The following is a 23,102-nucleotide window of genomic DNA, read 5'->3' on the forward strand; positions in this document are numbered from 1 at the left end:
TGGTGCCAGAGTATCTGTCAGTCCTGGGGAGCAGTCTGAGGCTGGCATTTCACAGAGCCCAGGGCAGAGGGCTGAGCTCAGTGACTAGCCCATGAACCTCAGACGTCACCGGTGGGTCAGGAGGGAGTGTCACATCCTCACTTCTATCTCCCACTGCCCCCTGTCCCCTTTGCCTTGTGGTTAAACTGAGATATAATTATGCTGGAGGTGTGGCTATCAAATGTGATATTATAATTTACAGGACCTAGTGCTTTGTGGGCTCTTTCTCAACGTTCACTAATTAATCTTCCTTGCCCTGGCTGCGTGGGTTTATCTCTGCCTTGCAGTCGGTGAGGCTGAAGCTCACAGGTCAAATATCTTGCTTAGAGTTAAAAGTCTTGCTCACAGCCAAGAGTGGAGACAGGAGCTGTCAAGAAAGCTCTTAATCACAGAGCTTATCTCCTGTTTTTCACAGTTTAGCCATGGCCTTTACATTTAGAGGAATCCCATTTTTGGCAGCTTGGCCTGGATTGATGGGAGCAGCCCAGGGGTGGGGAACATCCTCTCCTGTCCCTGCTCTGATGGACCTTGTTTGCTTGGGCTTGCTCAAACATCTTGCCATGAATTTATTTTATGGGAATAAATTGGATATTCTGACAATACAGGTTTCTGATGTCATGTGAAGGTTTCCAACCCTTGCCTTCTTTTTAGTATGAGGTTTTGAGGGAGTAGCCTCAAGTTGTGCCAGGGAAGGTTTAGATAGGGTGTTAGGGATAATTTCTTCATGGGAGGGGCTGTCAAACATTGGAATGGGCTCTCCTGGGAAGTGGTGAAGTCACCAGCCCAGGAGGTGTTTAAAAGGCATATGGAAGTGGCACTGGAGGTCATGGTTTAATTGTGAAGGTCTTTCTCGACCTTAATGATTCTGTAATTTGATGTTAACCTGTTGGTAAGATTTGTCAAGAATAAGAGTGAGTCTAGTTTTGGGGAAGATTTGTTCTAAAATAGCAATAGATGGGGAAAAACAGGGAAGATGCTGGCCCATGGCACTCAGCAAGACATTGGGATACTGAGAGTGATGACCTTCCCTTTAGCCCAGAGGCCAAATTTGGCCATGGAGCTGCTGCAGTTGGTACACTTTAAATATCAAAAATATTCTTTCTTCAGAAACTGTCAGACTGTTAAGTTACTTCATAACCTTTTTTCAAAATTGTGTTTAAGGCCCTTGTCATGTCAGCTAACAGCTGAAGAGCTCTTACACCCCTCTCCACAGATAAGGCCTAGACTTGTTCTCTAGTACTTGCTCTTATCATCTCTCAGCACATGTGCTTCTTGTGAACCAGAATAGAAATTGTAAGAAATTCCTGCTGATATTTGCTTCTTGCTTGGACTAACACCTAAAAGGTAGCACAATTCAGCACAAACCAAAAAGCACATCCTAGTGTCAAAAATGAAGCCACTGTCAAGACATCAGTGTGAAAAATAACTTTGTGACAATACAGGCAAGTAACAGAGAGAAAAGTCATTTGACATGCTGGATCCCAGCAAATGTCATACTGCTTTTACCCCATCTGAGTGTGATGAACTCATTTTCAGCAGCATCTCAGCTTTCACAGGGACATGAAGTGAAGTATCCCAAGCACTCCTTGATGCCAGCTTTGAGAAACAAGAGCACCAAGGCAGCATTTCCAGCATTTCATCTCACCTCCTATTTGTTCTGTTCCACATTAGTAGGGAAGCAGAACCTTTTGAAATCTCCTTCAAAAGCACAAAGGTTGTGCCTGGATACACTGCAGTAACCCAGAAGGGTGCCTGGTGCTCCAGGGTGGCACCTCAGGTTGTAGAAGATCCTTTCCAGCTCCTGCTGCTGCTGTGCTCAAACGTCACAGCTGGATATCCAGAGCCTGCAACTTGGCTCTCCAGGGAGGGAACTCTATCAGAAATCTCTAATAATAAACTAATTCCTTGTTAAATATTCATTGGCCCAGATAAAAGGGGAGGAAAGAGGAAAAACTTGGAAAATAACCCAGAAAACACCTGAGAGCTTTGCCAAAATTATGCATCCCCCCATAAGAGAACTGGAGTTTTACAGGTTGGTGTTTTCTGAGGAAAACACAGTTTTTAAAGGAAAAATTCAGCTGGAATTACTCCCTAAAAATCATATAATCAAGGTTTGGGTTGGAAGGGAGTTTAAAGATCATCTTGTTCCACCCCCTGCTATGGAAAGGGACATTTTCCACTATCCCAGGAAGCCTCATCCCCAAGCCCCATCCAACCTGGCCTTGGACACTGCCAGGGATGGAGCAGCCACAGCTTCTCTGGGCAACCTGTGCCAGGGCCTCCCCACCGTCAAAGCAAAGAATTTCTTCCTTATATCCAATTTAACCCTACCCTCTCTCAGTTTGAAGCCATTTGCCTTTCTCCTACTGCTCCATGCCATTGTAAAAAGTCTCTCTCCAGCTTCTTTGGAGCCTTGCACAGTGGCAGTGGTCATGAGGGCAAAACTGAGCTACAGAAAGGTACAAAATCAAGGCTACCAGAATTAATTTATGTCCTGGAAACCATAAATTTCCCTAATTCGACACTCTCAATTGTTTTAATATGGTGGTAATTTGACCAGCAGAAACAGGAGGAAACAATAGAGGGGAGGAAACCACTGCTAAACTGTTTCTATATGTTTTGATTATTTATGGAGCCAATATTAGCTAAAAAACTTTGTGCAAGTGAGACTAGGCCCAGAACTTCAATATCTAATGAAAGGGGATATCCTTTATACAGGTAGAAAAGTAAAAAAAGCAATGCAGGTTCATGTCTGGGTATGGCTCACCCTCTTGTGTCTTTATCTAGAATTGCAGTCTTGTGGAGAAAATTATTTTTACTGGTCTGAAATAAGAAGGGAAATTGGTGAGTTCTGCCCTGCTCAAGGCTGGTTTATGTGACTCAAGGGCTATGGAAAACCAGAATCCTTTCAGGAGCAGCTGGAGCCCTGGTGGTGCAAGGTCAGTGGGAAAGAGCCACAACAATAAATTTATCATTCATTTATCACCACAGGCAGATGTAGCAGAATTTTTGTGATTAGGTCAGAGGAAAAGTTGCAGATACAACGTGTGCCTATTATTTTGCCCATACAAAAGATTGTCTCTTTGTGTGTCTCTTTGTGCTTTGTACTTCTTTTCTTTTCTCATCCACACTCACATGAAGTATAAAAGGACCTCAAAATATCCATAAGGAATTTTCCAAATAAAAAAAAAACCCGCCCCTTTATTTATAAATAACTTTAATTAAAAGCTCTGTTTGTGAACTGGTGGTAGATCATGTATTTATTTAGCAGGAAGACATTCCATTAACAATGAAAAAAAGTTAACAGAAGAAAATTTAGTGGCATCTAACAAATTATGCAAAAAACCCTGAAGTGTTTTAAAAGTGAGTTTCCTATTAAAAAGAAATAAATCAGTGGCAGATCCACTTCAAAGAAAGACACAAAGTAACACATTAGTAACTTAAAACATGATTTCTACAAAACCTAAAATAACATGAGAGGTTATTTTGAGCTACTATCTAATTTAAGACTGAAGTAATGGTCAGATTTCAGATAAAATTATTACCTACAGGTCAACCTGAGCAGATGCACTGAGAGTGAATACACTTTACAGTGGGTTCTACTCTTTCCTTATAATCTCTCAGGGTCTAATGACACCCAGCAGGACTTTAGATGATTTGAGTGGTGCATTTGCAGCTTGCAGGACACTTCTTCTTCACCAGTGAGTGGCTACAGCCAAACAACATTTTCAGATTTTTGCAGTTTCCAAGGAGGTCTTGATACTTGCAAGGGTTGGCTGAAATAGAACAGAGAGAAGCAAACACATGAAATATTTTGTGAAAACTGAGCTCTGGTTTGATGATTCTGCATTTTCCAGAAATTCCAGCTGTTCGTGTCTCTATAAACTTTGTACTTTGGCTCTGCTATTAAAATGGCTTGACTATTATAGAATGTGGGTTTTTTTAAGGAGAATAGAGTGACTTACTGCAAAGTCCTTTGTCACAGTGGCCAGGACAGTCAGCACATTTTGGTCCACTTCTGTAAGGCGTAGCTATTTGCATTGGGTTATTTCCTCTGAAATTTGAAAGAATTACAAGACAAAACAAGATCAACAGGAAGCTCTGAGCCATTAACAGGATTTTGTTATTTATTGCAGTGAAAGGCACCCAGAAGGTTTTGGATAAAAATACTTTCATAGACAGTCATGTTTTAGTTTCAGATATTTATAGAATAACAAAAAAATTGATTTTAAATAAGAGGGACAATAAGGTTTAGAGAAACAAATGAATTGATTGATTGTATATGTATGACATTATCTGTTAAAAAAAAGTATGTGCTTCCTAGCTCTGCTTCTCTAATGGATTTCAGCTGATTGAGGTAATCATAAAATCACAGAATCACAGACTGCTTTGGGTTGGAGGGGACCCTAGAGATCACTTAGCTCCAACACCCTACCACAGGCAGGGACACCTCCCACCAGACCAGGTTGCTCCAAACCTCAGCAAACCCTTCTGAAATGCAGTTCTTTACCTCTGGGAATATTAATTTGCTGTTGGCTTCCACTTTACATCTGATTTCCTCCTTTGTGTTCAAAATTACAGCATGATTTGTGCCTGATGCCTGATTCTGACAGAGATAAACCCTTGTTCATCTGCTAAAATTTCCCTAATATCTCTTTCAATGCGAAATAAAACAAACATTGATATTCAGCATGCTGCTAAACCCACGATTTACACTGGTATTTTCAAAAGTATCAATGTTTAAAGTAGATTGCATTTATTTTATCCTATAGCCAAGGATGTTTTGGAAACACTTCCATAATCATCACAACTGAGTAAGAAGGCAGTACGTACGCAGGGCAGTATTGGCAAACATAAAAGTACTTGTAGGGGCCCATGGGGCAGTAGGAAACTCCACATCCCACCTTGTAACTGTTGTACCAGATAAGCTGCAGATCAAAAAACAAACACATTATTTCAGAGTGAATTCTTGTAAAAAAAAAAAAACAACCCAAAACCTCACAAAGTAACAGAACCAGAAAATAATTTTTCTCTTTCATTTTTTTTTCTAGTCAGCTTTTAAATTTAAAGTTTAGCTGTCATAAAGAATACATAGAAAAATGAGTTTCCTCCAATTTCCAAATGTTTTTCAACACAGTTTCTGGCAGGACACTGAAGCTGAAATTCAAATATTTTCATCATAGGTATTATGCTTTGACATTTCTTAATCACATATTTCTATCTCTGTATAGAAAATATTTATTTCTAAATTAAAGGTTTTTCTACAGACTATTTCCTTTCTGGACAGCTCTTCCAAAATACTGGTTCCATTGCCTCCTAATTAGATGAAAAAGACTTTTAGCTTATCATTCATTTTTGGATCAGAGTATGAATTATAGATAATAGTTTGATGGCATTGATAATTTTTTCCTGATTATAAATAACTCCCAGCTGGCTTAAGTGTACTCCTGTGATTCTGGTGTATCCCTGCAGTTTGTTTCAAGTCTCCATACCTGAGTGTAGCTCTCAACATTGACATTTTTTGAGATTGCTCCATATCCATACTTGAAATTGGAGGACTGACTGTACCACACTTGAATTGCATCAGCCCATGTCCTTGGGTAGGATGACAGTAACACATTCTCACCACAGGTGGCACCTGGAGTAGAAGTAAATCCATTTTATTAGGAGAGAAGCAAAGTATAGGGCAGGAGATGGGACAGAGAGGCTGGAGCTCTATGCTTAAAAAAATGCCTATGATGCCATTCACTTTGCCCTGTGATTTTAAGGACTTGCAAAAAGTTGTCTTTCAGAGTGTTCATCTGACAAAAATGATGTTTTCGTGTTTAATAATCACAGAATCATAGAATGATTTGGGTTGGAAGGGACCTAAAGATCATCTTGTTCCAACTCCCCTGACATATACAAGGACACCTTCCATCTAATAATCCTAAAAGGCTCTTCTACAACAGATTAAAGTAATGCTTATTTCTATTTCACATTCACAGGGGTCATCTGCAAACTGCCATTAACTCATCAGCTGAGGCTCCATGCTTGTCAGTACCATTAATAACTCTCTTGTCTCTTGGACTGACTTTCATCCCACACTGATTTGCCCATTTCTGAGCATTTTTGGCAGTTTTCTCACTCCACACCTGAAAGACACAAAGGAAGAAGTATTCAGGTCACAGATAGGTTAGTGCAGCCCATGAGATGGAAAAAACCCAATAAAAATAGGGAATGGCTTGGATGTTGAGCACTGAATGCTCCCACAGCCCTCGACAGAAAGGAGTTGTGCTGATTTACTCTCCTGGGGCACATTTCTTCAACTCCTAAAGGTTTCAGAGCAGGTTATCCTGCACAGTGCTGTCACACAGTCCTGATCTCCAGATGGTGCTGATTAAGAGGGTTTTTATAACATACTACTGCTTTCCTTCAGCTTTGTGTCCGAATGAACACTGCAGGGTGCACTGGACTAAGTGGTATAAATCTGATTTTCAGCCCAGGTGCAGCTGAGTTGTGGTGATGAACATCAGCTGGGCTTTGAACCTGGGGAATGTTTCAGGCCTTTCTATGCAGGATTAACCACAGAGCACTGACCAGCTCATCTGCTCGTGGGACAGGGATAACCAGGATATCAGGGGTGACAGGGATGGGAGAAGTTTTGCAGATCTAGGTCTCCTTTGCCCTCCTGACAGTGTGAGATTCAGAAACTGCAGCTCCCCCTTTGCTTTGCATGCTCTTTCCTTCATCCAGGGTTTGGTTCTCTTCTTAGATTCAGAGAATCAGAGATAGTTTGGGTTGGAATGGACCTTGAAGGGTCATCTAATCTAAACCCTGTGCAATGAGCAGGGACATCTTCAACCAGACCAGGTTTCTCAGAGCCCCATCCAGCCTGGTCCTGGCACATCCAGGGATGGGGCAGCCACAGCTTCTCTGAGCAACCTGTGCCAAGGCCTCACCACCCTCATCATAAAAATTTTCCTATATCTAATTTTAATCTACCTGCTTTTAACTGAAAACAATTAGCCCTTGTGCCATTGCAAGAGGCCCTGATAAAGTGTTTTTCCTCATTCTTATAGACTCCCTTTAGGCACTGGAAGTGGCTCTAAGGTCCCTTTGGATCCTTCTCTTCCCCAGGCTGAACACCCCAGCTCTCCCAGCCTGGCTCCAGAGAAGGGGTGCTCCAGCCCTTGGAGCATTTTGCTGGCTCATATTGAGTTTCTCATCCATGAACTTCTCCAAGTCCTTCTTATCAGGCTGCTCTTAATCCCTTTATCCCACAGCTTCCTTTGATGCTGGGTTTGTCCCATCATTTCCTTTAAGGGAAAAGCAGGCTGGCTGCAATTCATAGCTCACCATCTTTAGCATGTTCCTGGCTGTGGGAATTACAGATCTCCGTATTTCATTGTGCAGCTCAAGGATCTGTTTTTCATTTTGAGACTTAAAATGAGGAAAGGAGAAAGATTTCACACTTTTAAATGGAAAACCCTGGAAAAAAATAACAGTGAAGGTCCCAGTTAACAGAAGTATAATAAACAAGAGAAATTATGATCTTCTTGTCACTTTTGTTTGGTCAACTGAACCTACCCCAATAATTGGTCCCATAAAACTTGTTTAACTTAAGACATTTATGGTGGTAGAAATAACATCTCAGCCAGTAGTTTTAGGCTGCAGCTATACTCAGATAAAGGAAAGTATCAATTTCCAGCATGGTTCACCTCAGATTTATTGAAGAAAATGATAATTTTCTTTCCTAAAGTACTTGTTTCTTTTCATTCATTAATAAGAAGGTCTTGATAAATAACTCTCATGCAAGTACCTTTATAGCAGGTATCTTACAAACCTAATCCTCTCTAGGACATTTATGAATCATATTTCTAAATCTTAAATTATTCACTTATTTATGAAAAATATCTTTTTAAAATTAGCTCCATGAAGAGTATTTTGATAGGCAGAATGATTTGGGTTGGAAGCTCAAAGAGCCAGTAGCTCTGAAGCCCCTGTCTTATACAGGGACAGCTTCTTCCACTAGACCAGGTTGCTCAACCAGAATAATAATAATAATAATAATAATAATAATAATAATAATAATAATAATAATAATAATAATAATAATAATAATGAATCATCTGTACAAAATTAGAGTTCCTCTTCAATATGTTACATTAACATATTAACAATTCTTGCACCCCATAATTCTAAATCTCTAGAGAGCACAAGATCAGACTATATCAGGTCAGATTTCTATACAAAGGAGTCAGATATGGGTGTTTTGAACAGATGAATGATCCTACCTGTCCATCAGATTGGTGTAGCAAAGCAGCCAGGAGAATAATTGCAGTTAGTAGATCCATTTCTACAGGGGGGAAAAAAACAAAAACAAACCCCCAAAATCCATTAGTCTCTGTTGCATATACTTTATGGCATAATGTGATATGTGAGCAAGATACAAAACTGCTGCAAAGTAAAGCCTGCACAAAGAAGTTTATTTTAGTTGATCCTGACTGTGGATGTGCTCAAACTGTGCATGGGCACCACTGCCTCCTACAGAGAGAAGACTCCACATTGCATGCAAGCAGGGGCTGTAAATAGCATAAAGTTTTGTGGTATTTGGTATAGATGGATCAGCCCCCTTTTGACTTCTTTATTCAAGGTATCTTGAATTTTTAGCATTTCCCCTTCATGTCTGCCTCCCTGTATATAAAAAAGCCCATTAATGTGTTCAGTACTGTCACATCAGAGTCCTTCTCAAGTGAGATTTGGTATTTTGGAGTGGATCACTTAACATAGGGACTATAGTCTCCATTTCTTCCCCACTTCTCTATTTCCTCATTAAATCAGAATAATAATGGCTCAAGCAAATTGTGGTGATCACCCTCATGTTTCATCTAACACCTAGACATAAAGAAAACTTTCAAATATGATGTTATTAACAAATAACGTTGGCTACTGCACTCTGACTCCTGAGGCACCTCATGCAGGTGTACACAGACACTCTGAAACCCACTCATATACACAGGATGCTTTTTCTGCATATCAAAAGTTATATATCTTTGTATTGATGAGGATATATGGGGGGAAAGGTCTCTTTGGTTATTAAAAAAGAGGGGGCAAAATCCCAAGGAAGACTAGCTTTGAGTCAGCAGGTTGCCTTAACCCAGATAGGCAAGAGGGAAATAGAGATAACAAACCTCAACAAATATAAAATGCCTTAGAGCAGGCCTCTCAGAAAAGTCCATGGTATGAGCAGGACAGGTCAATAGAAATCTAGGAAATTCTGCTTGATAGGGAAACTATCATTGGCAAAAAATAAAATGTCCCCCCTTTTAGTTTAGAATCACTAATCCTTGTCCTATCATGTAATTCAGATATTCAGTCTTTGTCTTGTTTTCCTGTGATTTCATAAGGAAATCATTTGCATGAGGTAGAGGCAGGGATCTCACTGATATCAATGAAGAATAAATTCTTAAACTGCAGGGATATTTTTAGACACAGAGGAGTTGTCTTGCCTTTCCATACACACAAATCTTTTTGGGACTACCCAGATTAAATTCTGCAACAGGAAACAAAATATTTCTAGATCCAGAGTTAAAGTTGATTAAATACTACTGCACATCTTCAACTGCCAGACTCTACCATCAAATCTCTTGGACTAAATGTGTTGGAACCATCATCAAAGGATGAGGGTTCCCAGAGAGAATTATCCTTCCCTGTCAATAGTGCTCAATCCACTAAATCACTTCTATGCTTCTGAAAAACAAATGCCAACAATGCATTTTTAGGCAGCTCTACTTGAAAACCTGAGGTTTCATGAAAATTTGATTGTGTAAAAGCAAATAAAATAAACATTGATAGCTTAAAAATGGTAAACAAATTTCTATTTGAAAAATATGGTCTTTATGTTTAATCCTGGTGTTCCATTCCTCAGTAGAATCTTTCTCCTGCCATCTGATATAGCTTTCAGGGCATAGCAGGTTTGAAAGTTTGGCAGAGTGGGAATATTTGTCTTTTCACTTACTTTGATATATTTTTCCTCTACCTTGTCTGACTTTGCCTCTTTAAATCTCATTAAAGTAATAAATTCACTCTCCATTAAGAAAAGGTAATCAGCCTATTACATACTATAATATATATTAGGCATTTCAGCAGCATATATACCTGGAAAGTTTGGACACATAATTAACATTTAGACATGACAAAATTCTGAGTTCAGCTGCACTGATCCCAATACTCATGTGAAACAAATTTAACACCAAAACAATTCAAAAGGCATTAGAAAAGCATTTCCCATGACTGATAACCCTATGCAAAATGCAAAAATTATTTCATGTTCACATTTGTAGAAAGAAGCAAGTGGGCCCAAGTGTTGCATTTTGATCTAAAGAAATACAGGAATTAGACTCCACTGAAGCAACTTTTCATCCCTACTCCTGGGAGGTGTTTTTCAGAGAAGATATGTTTTATTTTACATTCTTTCTCTGAGATATTATAAGCATAAATTTTCTTTCAATTATCACACTATCAATTATTGGTAAAATTCAGCTATTAACTGCACTAAAATTTGAAGCACAATGAACAAGAGATTATATGGATAAAATCTCTAAGGCTGAAATTCAGTTCTGCATACATTACCTTCATCCACCAGAATCCTTCTGCACCTGAGGAAGTGGCAGGAGAGTGAAAGGCTCTCCCCAGTCCAGGGCTGTATATATGTACATTTCCCCTTTTTTTTTTTCCTTGTAAATATTTATTGCTGATAAACGACACCAGCTTTGGGGCTGCCCATTGTGCAAAGAAGAACTTTTCTTAAGGAAGAGATGACTGAAAATCCACCAAACCAGCTACATAGTTCTGGATTTTTTTTCCTTGTCTCCTGGGTAAGGAAAAAGAGAAGACAGAAGACCTGTCCTTTTGCAGAACTTCAACTTCTAGTCTGATCTAGATACAGTGCTAATGTGTTCACAAAATAAAAGCTTGAGTTCTGAGCTGGTTGTTTTGCAGTTGTCTTTCCTGTTTCTGGCAAAAGAGTGGGATAAATGTTTTGAGGCAGAGATATAAGTGAGCATCTTAGCTGTACACAGAATGGCCTGTACTGTGGGCAACCCAGTGTTGTTTTTTTCCAAGTGGTTCCTGAACTTCCATTTGCTGAATAAAACTTTTATTCCCTTAGCTCACTGAGGCTGTGGCACTGGGCATCACTTTTTACCAGCACATGTAGTGATAGGACAAAGGAGGATGACTTTAAACTGAAAGAGGGCAGGTTTTGATTAGATATTAGGAAGAAATTCTGGACTATGAGTGTGATGAGACCCTGGAAGAGGCTGTCCAGAGAAGCTGTGGCTGCCCCATTCCTGGAAATGTTCAAGACAAGACTGGATGGGGCTCTGAGTGACCTGGTCTAGTGGAAGGTATCCCTGCCCAAACACGAGGTGATCTTTAAGGTCCCTTCCAACCCAAACCATTCTGTGATTCTGTGATTCTGTGATTCTGTGATTCTGTGATTCTGTGATTATTGTACACATAACTCACCCCAGATGTCGCTCAAGATTAAGTTACTGCAGAATGGCTGCAGATGTTTCATGTCTTCCGTCTGAAGAGATGTGTGGCATGTGCTCTGCTCTAGGGCAGCATAAAATGGTCAGGGTTGAAAAGACCGTAAAGATCTCCAAGTTCCAACCCCCTGCCATGATCAGGGACACCTTCCAGTAGTCCAGGTAGCTCCAAGCCCTATCCAACCTGGCATCACTCTGCTCATCCCTCCTTCTTGCAGGTTCTTTGTTTCCACTCTCTTATAAGGTAAAATATCACAAAGGCAGCTTTGACAGGTCCTCATTGCTCAAACACAACCTTTCTTGCTTCCTTCCATGCAGTCTGTTGGCTATCAGAAGGCATAAAGCATCTGCACATCTCCTTATTCCTTTCTTGGCTCCCTTTCTCATCCTTTGCTGTGGTGTGCTGCACACTGAGCACCCTTCTCACCACACTGGGTGCAGGTTGCTGCCCATGCTGCCAAGTCAATATTGCCTCACTGTTTCCAGGTTTCTGCAGAATTCCTGCAGCTGCCTGCTGTTGCAGGAACTCTAATATTGTATTATAACCCCTGTGTTGGAAAACAAAGCTGCCTTTGTTCTTCCTTTGTACAGCAGGCAGCACTCACGGGAAGTTGCCTCTGATAAGGTCTCCCATATCCTTCCATGTTCTGAGATAAGGGCACAGTTACTTTTTTATCTGAAGTGCTTGTGGCAATTTTGATGAGACCAGGGTTATCACCATCAGAAAGCCTCATGAGACACCTATCATAGTTATTGACTGCATTTCTATTGAGGGGAGGCAGTCCAGCAGCTCCAGATTCCCAATGTCCTCGGAGATACTTCCATTCTTTTACCTCATCCACCCTACTCAACAATTTTCATTCATTCACTACAGTCATCTGAGCTTTATTTGTATTGTTAAAATGAAATTATGATACTTAGAGTATTTCTTTAAAGCGTGCCCCACCTGTTTGAATAGTGAAAAACAATTTGTTCTCTAAAGAATGACTGTCAGATATGCTACATTTCATGGTCTGTGGGTGAAATAATTGGGAAGAAAGAAAAGATTAATAAAACTGACATCCGGATCCATGGTACAAAGAACAATTTAGCATAGCAATTCCCACTTCCTCATCTGGGTTATCTGAAAGGGTGGGGTAATTAAATTAAAAAATATAATTTATTCCATGGAGTTCTGCAAATGTAAGAATATTTTTAAAAATAAATCTATGGAAAGTTCTTAAAAAAAGATCAGCTTGAATGATTTGACTGTGGAAGTTCTCCTCCAGGCCTGAACTGCAGGAATCTGATTTATTTCAAACAATGAAGACAAAAATCCACTTTCTTCAATTCTTTATTTCCACTGAAGTAAATGAGAGTAGAAGCAGCACTTTAGATTAAAATCCATGCAGTTCTGTGTGGTTCAGAACTTTGCACAGATCTTTTTCTTGGCTGTCAGAACACCTTGCAGACCTAACTTTGTTTGGCAAAAAAGGAGCATTACTGATTTCTTCCACACAACCTAACTCACCTTCCACACTGTATTATTATTATTATTATTATTATTATTATTATTATTATTATTATTATTATTATTATTATTATTATTATTATTAGAGAGCGAAGCAACAGAGTCAATCAATCAAAAAGTTGCTGTCAGAGTAACTGTACATAAGCACAGTAGAATGGAATAATGAAAAAAAAATTGTTGTCCAGAAACTTTTAGAGGCCTAGTCCTTCTCTTGTGCTCCCAGAAACTGATCTGCAAAAAACAGTCTGCTCCTTAGAGATGTTTTTCAATATGTTTCTAGGAAGTTTGCAACAAGGAGATTTCATGGTTTCCTCAGGTGATGAATATAATTCTTTCATGGTACTATTATTCCAGAGATCTTTTAAAGTCTAACACATAAAATTGCAGGAAGGATTTTGTGCATATGTGTGAAAGTCATTCTCATGAAGCCCAAAATGGATTAGCAAATGATTCAATCAGAACAATCATACACTTCTCATATCAAAGTTCAATACATGCCTGTGTTCTTTTCAATCTTTGCTGAAATGTGCCAAAGCTGAGCACTGTAAAAATGCATAAGTGTCCTTTTTTAAGCATATAGGGATTGTTAATTCAGCTTCCCTTTAGATCTAGTAAGTCACTAGAAACATTTTCTAAATCTCTGCTGTGGGACAAAAGACTGACTCCAGAAAAGAAATGTGGGGTAAAACTCATTCCATCTCCTGGGACAACGCAATAGTGAAAGCACTTGCATTTCAACTCAGTTTTTTCTTGCAAATAGATAAAACACACCTCTGAAGTCACCTTTGGGAAGCAACATATCTAATATATTTAAAATGTTAGATTAGAATAAAGAGAAAATATCAGATACAGATCAATGAGAGAGATGAGGTTCATCACTCCAGTCATATTTCTCCCATAAACCAAATAAACCAATGCCTGTTGTAAGTGTGGAAAGATACACAGAAAATGAACAGAGAAGAACAGAGAAGAATTCTGTGTGGAAAAACACCATTTTTTTTCAGATATGTCTTTCTCTGTGAGAGTCAGGTGTAACCAAACCAAAGCCCAGCTGATTCTCTAGAACAAATCCCTTATTTGAACTAAATCTGGCCAAGAGGAAACAGAGCAAACAAACCATAATGACTTCTCTTGGAATTCAAACTGACTTTTGATATAGGTGATTTATTAATTTTTATTGTTATTTAAAGGAAGTGAGAATACACCCCTTCCTCTCTAACTAATAGTGAAAGACACAAAGCAATGCAGACTCAAACTATCACAGATATCTCAAATGTAATGATCACCTGGAGGCACTTGCTTATTACTCATGGATAAAACAGGTTTTATGTTCAATTTACATGGTTAATAACTTCAGACATACTTGTCTGAGAAATACAGGCTACACAAATTGAAGTTTTTCATGAACATCCCTTTGTTTGCTGCATGTATTTCCTGGAAAAAGATTTTCTGTAATTTAGCAGTAGTGACAGTGTGGGGCCTTTTACTGTGAAATCTTTTAAAAAGTGTGGGTGTGAAATTAATTCCTTAAAATGCTCATATTTCTTAAATTCTTATATATGAGCATTTTAATCTTTTCATGGACCTGGCATAAAAGTAAACCAGAGTTGTTGTAGATGATGCAGAAAGAAGGTTGATCTTCTTATAACGATGTCCAGTTCGTAAAAAATACTTTGAACCTGTTGCAACAACAAATATTGTTAAAATTTGTTAGAAAACAGGGAAACCTGATTTCCAAGTCAGGGAGTCTCACACAGAACATTCTGTTGGACTGGCTGCAGTAAGTAAATGAGAAATATTTGGAGCTGTGAAAAGAGGTACTTATAGAAACTCCACTTCAAATCCTAGCTTGAGGAGTCATTTGGAAATTATATTGCTGATTAAATGCATTTTGACTCGTAATAATTCCTGAACCAGCTGCATTTGGCCACAGCCAAGCTTCTTTGTGGAGTGACTTCTCACCTTTTTTACAGTCTGAAGCTGGAAATTACTTGATAGAAGATGAATAGAAGCTACATAACCAGAGAATATTTTAAATACCCATTCAAAACATATCTTGACTGAGAGGGGTTTCCCCACACTTTGCTGAAGCTGAGCCTTTCCACAGCCTGACTTCCAGGAGCCACAGAGCTGCTGATAGGGAGAAAGGGAAGAGGGGCATTAATTTGCTGGGAAAGGCCCTGAAAAAAAGGGTTGCAAAGGCAGACACAGATTCCTGGTTTCTGCATCCTGCAATTTTTTCCCTTTAGAGAGATGTGATGTGATAGAAAATGTACACAGAGTCCAGAAAGATGAACCTAGAACACACTGCTCTGTAACGACCAGCGGAAAAATGATTGCTAAGGAAAAAAATATTTCCTGATTGAAACTTATACACAACTTTTACAGCTTTCTGCCTTTGGCAAGTATCCAGTTGTGCACACGAGTATCAATGGTATCTCAGTATGCATGCTTATGTTGGTGCTTTTCTATGCCCAAGTCAGGGAAGAGCAAATACAGTGCTGTTTTTTATCAATGAACAAACTCTTTTGAGGTAAGTCATAAAACAGAGTTGAATTATACAGTTGTCCAACTAAAAGAGGGTATCTAAAATGTAGGTTTTTCCTACATTTTCTACTTACATCTAAGTAAGTTCTCACACCAGAAGGAGAGAGATCTTCTAGGTTACTGAAGACCTAAATCTCAAAGCAGCAGCCCATAAAGAGACACTTGGCACCACCTCATATAAACCAAGACACCTTTGCAGTGCTAAGGAGGTTGCAAGTCCACGTGGAAGAGTTGTGCCTTTCCAGATTTTATCTGGAGCCCTGGCCAGATAGCCTGGGGAATGTCAGGAAGTTGCAGACTCACAACTGAACTAAGTGCTTTGAGGAATATGAAAGGCTGAGAGAGTTGGGATTGTTAACTCTGGATAACAGAAGGCTCCAGGGAGACCTTAGACCTTTCAGCACCTAAAGGGGAGCCAAGAGAGCTGGAGAGGGACTTTTGGCAAGGGCAGGGAGTGACAGGACAAGGGGTGATGACTTCAAACTGACTGAGGACAGGGTTAGATTAGATGTTAGGAAGAAATTCTTTACTCAGAGTGTGCGGAGGTCCTGGCACAGGCTGCCCAGAGAAGCTGTGGCTGCCCCATCCCTGGAAGTGCCCAAGGCCAGGTTGGACAGGGCTGGAGCAAGCTGGGATTGTGGAAGGTGTCCCTGCCCATGGCAGGGGGTGGAATGAGGTGATCTTTCAGGTCCTTTTCAACCCAAACCATTCTGTGATTCAGCAATTCTGTGATTCTGGGTATATTAGTCCACTGCTATGCAGGCATTTATGTGCAACCATGAAGCTATTAATTATATCTCTGAAATGTAAATTGAGATTTAGATCTATTTTCAAATTACAATTCTATAAATACTGTGGCCCAGTTCTATTCCACTCACCCAGACAATGATCTCATGAAAAGGATGTTGGATTTCACAGTGGGTGGCCCTCAGCTGTCCACAGGTTGGCATCATTGATGTCTGTGCGTCTCCCCTTATTGCCAGATGATTCACTTCCTAATGTTCTTTGATTCTGTTCTTCATTCTCCCATTTTCTGAGTTACAGCCCATCTCCTCCCTTCCCTCTCACCCCTTTATCTCCTTTCCTAATTCCATATCCCCCTCTGAACCTAGTTTTGCTTACAGTCTATCCAAACCATGATATTTCTGAGTGTTCCTGTGGCAATCTTGTCCATAAATGGCATTACTGACACAGTAAGTGTGAGTCACTGCAACCCAAACCTGCTCTGCCATTTTCCATCCCATATTTATTGTATTTACCTTACCATACCCGGCCACTTGATGTAATTATTCTATTTTAGCCTTCATTCTTTCAGCTGAACACAAGAAGTTGGCCACCAGTGTGCATACTAGAGCAGCAGAGTAACAGTTTCACATTTCTGCTTTGGGTATGTAAAGAGAAATGTAAAAGTTCCCTTTTAAGGACTTTGCTGCCATGAGGCCTTTTCATCTCATAGGCTTGCTTGATGGAAGTTTGAAATATTAGATGTGTTTTGCCATCAGCACAGCTTCCATGGATTTAGGCATTGCTTTTTCAATAATTTGATTCACAGTTTTTCCCTGGATCAGATGAGGTCAGTAATTCAAATGCTCTCTTGGTTCCCTTTTTGGGCAGAATTTCCATATCCATTGTCCCAATTCTCTAAATGAACTTTTGTGTGATGATTGTCTTTATGCAGGTGTATGTTAAAATCACAGAATCACAGAATTGCAAGGGACCTTAAAGACCATGTAGTCCCAATAGGCAGGGATGAGACCCACTAGAACAGTCTGATTAGAGCCTCATCCAACCTTGCCTTGAACCTTGATCACGGCTCAAAGATTTATTCAATTGCTTCTTTAAGTATTGATGGAGAATTTTATCAGCTTTGACTCCCCCTCTGTCATCCCACTGTTCTATTGTAGTGAAAACCATTTACATGGACATTTATTTCATTTCCCTGTGTATGAAAAGGGGTTTAAATTTCACTGCCTGGATTATCTCCATGTCTGTGTGGCTTTAGAAGATAAATATGAACAAGTTTTTACATTGCGGCATTCTCATATGGCAGACTTGCAGATTTTAGTCTCACAGACCTTTTTCTTGCTTGTCCTTTGCTCTGTGGAAAGCAAACACTCTGGGTCAGTGAAGTACCACTCCCACAGAGCCAGAGAGTGTTTACCAGGAAACTTGCCATTTGCCAAAGTAATTTTTCTTTAATATTCCATATTGCAAATGCAGGACATTTTTTCATCAGCTCCAAGGATACTTTTAGTGCCAAGCAACAAATCAAAAGCTCTGTTCAGGTTATCAAATAATCAAGTGAATGTATATTTACCTTGAAAGAACGTCATCATCTGAGAGCTTGAGTTTTTTAGCAAATCACTACTTCTTTTCTTTCAATTTCTTTTCTGCTCTGCTCGGCTGTGATACCAATTTCCACCAACTCTATGGACACAGATGGCTCTGATAACACACCCAAAAACCTGGGGATTCCCAATTATCTCCTAATCCAATTTCATGGCTTTTTAAAATATTTTTTTCCTTTCCACATTTAAATGTTGATGTTTTCCTTTTTAAATCATTAAGATACTAATATGCAAATCTCAACAGTACTTAATTTCTCAGTTTTTACTTTGCTGAGCCTCTGCAAACTTTCCTATTATATTTGGGTTTCCCCCAAGATGAAGGAAGGAATGAATCTGTCTCCATGTTCTCAGAATGCTGATTTATTATTTTATGATATTATATTAAAGAATGCTATACTAAACTATACTAAAGAATACAGAAAGGGTATTTACAGAAGGCTGAAAAGATAATAATGAAAACTTGTGACTCTTCCCAGAGTCTTGACACAGCTTGGACCCAACTGGCCATTGAGTCGAAACAACTCACAGCCAAAACCAATGAAACAATCACCTGTGGTAAACAATGTCCAAACACATTCCAAAGCAGAAAAAACACAGGAGAAGCAAATCAGATAATTATTGTTTTCCTTTCTCTCTGAGGCTTCTCAGCTTCCCAGGAGAAAAATCCTGGGTGAAGGGATTTTTCCAGAAAATTTTTCAGAAAAAAAGTGTGAATGCCACACTTTCCATCTGCTCCTTCCCTGTGGTAGGAGTCAAGGGTGAGTGCTTGAGCCCTGGGTATCAGGAACAGAGGCAGCCAAGCCCTGGCACACATCTGGTGGATGCCCCATCCCTGGAAGTGTCCAAGGCCAGGTTGGACAGGGCTTGGAGCAGCCTGGGACAGTGGAAGGTGTCCCTGCCCATGGCAGGGGGTTGGAACCAGGTGATCTTTCTGGCCCCTTCCAACCCAAACTGTTCCTCTGATATTTTCACCAAACCACAGCCCCTGGTTGGAACACCTGGAGCCTCAGGGCTCTGAAGACTTCCTTGCAGAATGGCAGAGCACAAAATTATGAATCTGACCTTGAAATATTCAGTGATGTAACTAAAACCTTTTGGTGTACCAGCAAGAAATTGATATTTTCATTTGAGGAAATTGCTTATTTTTAGTGACACAGGAGCTTCAACTGCTCAGTTTTCCACCAGAGGGCACTCCTATATTTTCAATGAAGCAAGCTTGGGAACAGGACTGAGCAGTTTTGTGCGTGCAGTACAATTCCAGCTGTGACAGGGCAACAGGAAAAATGCAGGAGCAGAATGACCTTGTTGCACATCTGGCAGCACTGCCCATCATCTGGGACCCTCCAGTGCCACCTGATGGGGCACAGCCAGGCTTCAGAGCCCCCTGTGTGTGTCAGGCTGATGCACACAAAATAAATAACCAGTTCATACACACAGTGTTTGATATGGCCCAGTTTAATTGAGGGATCTGTGCCTTCCTCCTGAGGAGCATCAAGGCCACTTGTGTCACCAGATGTGGTACCAGATTTCAGTATTTTCCATGGAATATTCCATCCCATACACAGTCCTGTGGTTTTATCTTCACTCAAAAAAATACATATTGTTATAAAAATTAAATCACTTCCACAGCTGATGCAGCTTGGGTTGATTGTGTGGTTTTGGTATTCAGGAGTTTACATCAAAATACAATGTGAAAAACTATCTGCAGTCAAATCTGTAAAAACTGAAGAATCTGTTGGTTTGGCTGGACTGTGTCCCTGTCAAGATATATATTATGTATATCCCTATGTGTGTGTGTATGTGTACATCCCTAAAATATATTAAAGAGTTTTTAAAACTATTTTTTAGCTTTTTAAACTTAAAATTATTTTTAGTAATTAAGGTAATGTACTCAAATGAACAAAATCCAGGCACTTTGTTTATTGATGGCAGGAGAGAAAGCATAATTTTGTGGAGATAAAAAAACCCAAGGCTCTGAAGAAAATGTTTCAGAAAATTAGTATATTGCTTTATAGTAGTATTGTAGTATAGTAGTAGTAGCAGTATAGTATTTTATTAGTAGTTTGCATACAAGAGTAAACCAAATTTCTGAATAGGCTCTCTCAAGTCTGAATTACTTCCTAAATATGTATTTAATCAAGTTCATTCTTTAGTTACTGCAATAGTTGGAAAAGACAGTTTAAGGAAGAAATAAGATTTTCTGGTAATTTGACCAAAATATAGATGAACAGGGTAAACAGAGATAGGGATTATGGTACATTGAGCAGTTTAGAGGTTCTAGCACCTAAAAATGACAGATTCTCACAGCTACTCATAAACTGATCAGGTAAATACTTTTCCCTTCTTAAGTCAGAGAGGAGGAACAGCCTGAAATCAGCTCTGCTCCAAGGAAACATCTCTGTTAAACTGCACCCAGATGAGGCAACTCAGGGCAAAGCCAGGCTGAGCTAACTCAGGTGCAAGAATGTGTCATTTTTCCAATCCCTCCTTCTCACTTGTATTTTTCCTATGGATGCCTTTGGCATGGTTCTTGTCTGCCACAGGTTTATTTTCCTCCTCCAGCTGATTATAGCTCTGCATTCTGTGGCTGTATAAAGGTGACTTTGGCTGCTTGGTTATGTGGTGACTCCTCTCCCTTGTGCTCCAGCAAATTCATCAGCCACTGTCTTCTCTGGCCAAATCCATCATTCCTAATGTAATCAAAGATCAAGAATATGGATCTCTTACGAATGTGTGGTGTAGCAAATGATCTCCGTGCCTTCAGGATTTGAATGTGGGCAAACTGGTTCCTCTAATGGAAACTGATTCACTTCAATTCTCTGCAGTGTTTCATGACTACTTATCTTAAATATTTTTTAAACTTCTTATTTTGACCCACTGCAGAAAATGTCTCAGTGCTTAACTGACTGCATCTCCACTATTCACTTTGTGGCTTTTGATCCAGAACACTTTTTCTCTGCAGAGCCCTCACCTTCCAGCTCCACCCCAGCCAGATGTGCTGTCATCAAAATCAACCTCACTATAGCTACAGGTCTCTTGAACCTGCAGATGGTGAGGAAAACCTGTCCCTGACAGAGCATGATCCAGACTGCTAGAGTGGCATTCATCTCACCAGAGCTCTACTTCAAAGCCTTTCTCCTTATGCTGCCTTTAGAGGTGCTTCAGGTCTTTATTTCACATTTTCTTCTTACAGCAGATGCCTAAGACAGGCTGGATGAGCAGATAAGGTAAATGACTGCTGTCACCCTGGTTTTTTAAGATTTTCTAAGCCTTCTGATGTTGACATTCTTGTAGTGAACTTTCTCACACACTTTCTGTAAATAACTCATTGTTTTGCATTCCTTTATGGAAGAAGAGAGAGTTGAGAGACTGTTGGTTTAACCAGTGTCATTGGAGAGGTGTCACTGTCACCCTCCAATCTGCTGTCACTTTTAGAAAACTATAAATGTTAGAGTCAAAAAATAAACTTCCCTTTTTTCCTTCACCTTGAGAACAATAGTGTGCTTGTGTTCTTTTGTGTCCTATAGTGACAGACTGCCTTGACATCATCAAGAATTTTTTAAGAAAGCATTATATGAGTCAAGTCAGTCACTGTTCTATATCTCTTTCCAGGTAAGGTTGAGGAAAACAGTTGTTTGGGGGAGATGTAATAATATGGATGGTGCAATTTTTCTATGATGACTTTTTGGGTCTTAAGGCCACTGGTTTGGCTCTGGTCAGTAGAGCTGAACTCTGCTTCTTGAGCCATGTTTTCCAAGATGCTAAAGGGCCCTTGGCATTATTAACCTGTCAGACATACCAAGGCTTTTCTGGAAGGTAATGCTATTTGATCTAAGCCAAAATTGTGTCAAGGACTAAGATTATGAAGGCACAGAAAACCTTTCAGTGCTCAGACCTGTGTTCTGACTCTGTGTAACCTGTCACTACAGACAGACATGAAAAAAGAATGGATGGAAAGGTTTCAGCAGAAAATCTATTTAAAAAGGCCTGAAATTAAGAATTGACTCAGGTCATGCCATGTAGAAAGCATTTACTTATCCTCCTGTAGAATGCCATCAGTCATGTACCAACAGTGCGTAGGTATCCTCTGAAATACACAGGGAAGGTGTTAGACTGCAATGGACACGATTCATCTTCTCATCAGCGTTTTCTCCTTGGAGCCTGTTTGATGATGTCACCACAGGGTCTGCAGGAATGATTAAAATGGGCTGTGTTTCCTCTGTCAGAAACAATGCAAAATCACACCTCTCCACTTCTTCAGATCTTAGCTACTCCCAACTCCCTCATACACATGTGCACACGTGTGTACACACAACTCCCATTCCTGCCTGGATCTCGGGGCTATTTTGAGTCTGCACTGCAGTTCTTGATGTGTTTCCTGGCCATGAGGAAGGACAACAGTGAACACACCATTATTCCATATATTTGGAATATTCAGGCATGCTGCACAATTGCTGTTTTATCTTTGAAACGTGCTTGCTGCTTCCCCAGAAATGAGTGGAGGCACTAATTCATTTTGATATTCCTGAGGTTTTCATGGGTGTGGTGTTGTGGGGTCCCCAGGACGAGGTGAGAGATGAGAATTTGACTCCAAGTTCTCAGAAGGCTGATTTATTATTTTATTATATTATATTAAAAGAAATTATGTACTAAAACTATACTAAAGAAAGAGAAAGGCTACATCAGAAGGCTAAACAAGAATGAATAATAAAAACCCGTGACTGACCAGAGTCCTGACACAGCTGGACTGGGATTGGTCATTAAGTTAAAACAATTCACATGCTGGGTAAACAATTCTCCAAATCACATTCCAAAACAGGGAGAGGCTGAAACCTCCCAGCTTCCCAGGAGAAGAAATCCTGGTGAAGGGATTTTTCATAAAATATCACGGTGACACATGGGCAAACTCGTTTGCTCTGGTTGAACCTAGCAGCTGTGTGGTCCATCTTGGCTAAGCAGAGCCTTCAGTGCTCAACCTGTACAATCTTGTTTCATTCTTGTTAACCAGTAATGGGTGGGCTAGCTGGCAACTATGGTTTATCCTAAATGGCCTTGTCATTTGCTGCTATTTCCTTAAATTGAGCAGAAAGGCATCCTATGCATTGTGTATCACCTCCTGGCAGG

The 23,102-nt window shown here is 39.9% G+C and overlaps 1 protein-coding gene across 1 annotated transcript in view; it reads right to left on the reverse strand.

Moving 5' to 3' along the window:
• Positions 1-3,687: 3,687 nt before the first annotated feature.
• The window catches only part of CRISP2 (cysteine rich secretory protein 2), a 35,351-nt gene continuing 15,936 nt past the window's right edge, over positions 3,688-23,102 (reverse strand). Inside the window, exon 8 of the mRNA XM_066545938.1 lies at positions 3,688-3,815. Within this exon, the coding sequence (XP_066402035.1) occupies positions 3,688-3,815 (128 nt within the window). The remainder of the gene's footprint in view (positions 3,816-23,102) is intronic.

Source organism: Molothrus aeneus, chromosome 3 (assembly GCF_037042795.1).
Source record: "Molothrus aeneus isolate 106 chromosome 3, BPBGC_Maene_1.0, whole genome shotgun sequence".
In the NCBI taxonomy this organism is placed as follows: domain Eukaryota; kingdom Metazoa; phylum Chordata; class Aves; order Passeriformes; family Icteridae; genus Molothrus; species Molothrus aeneus.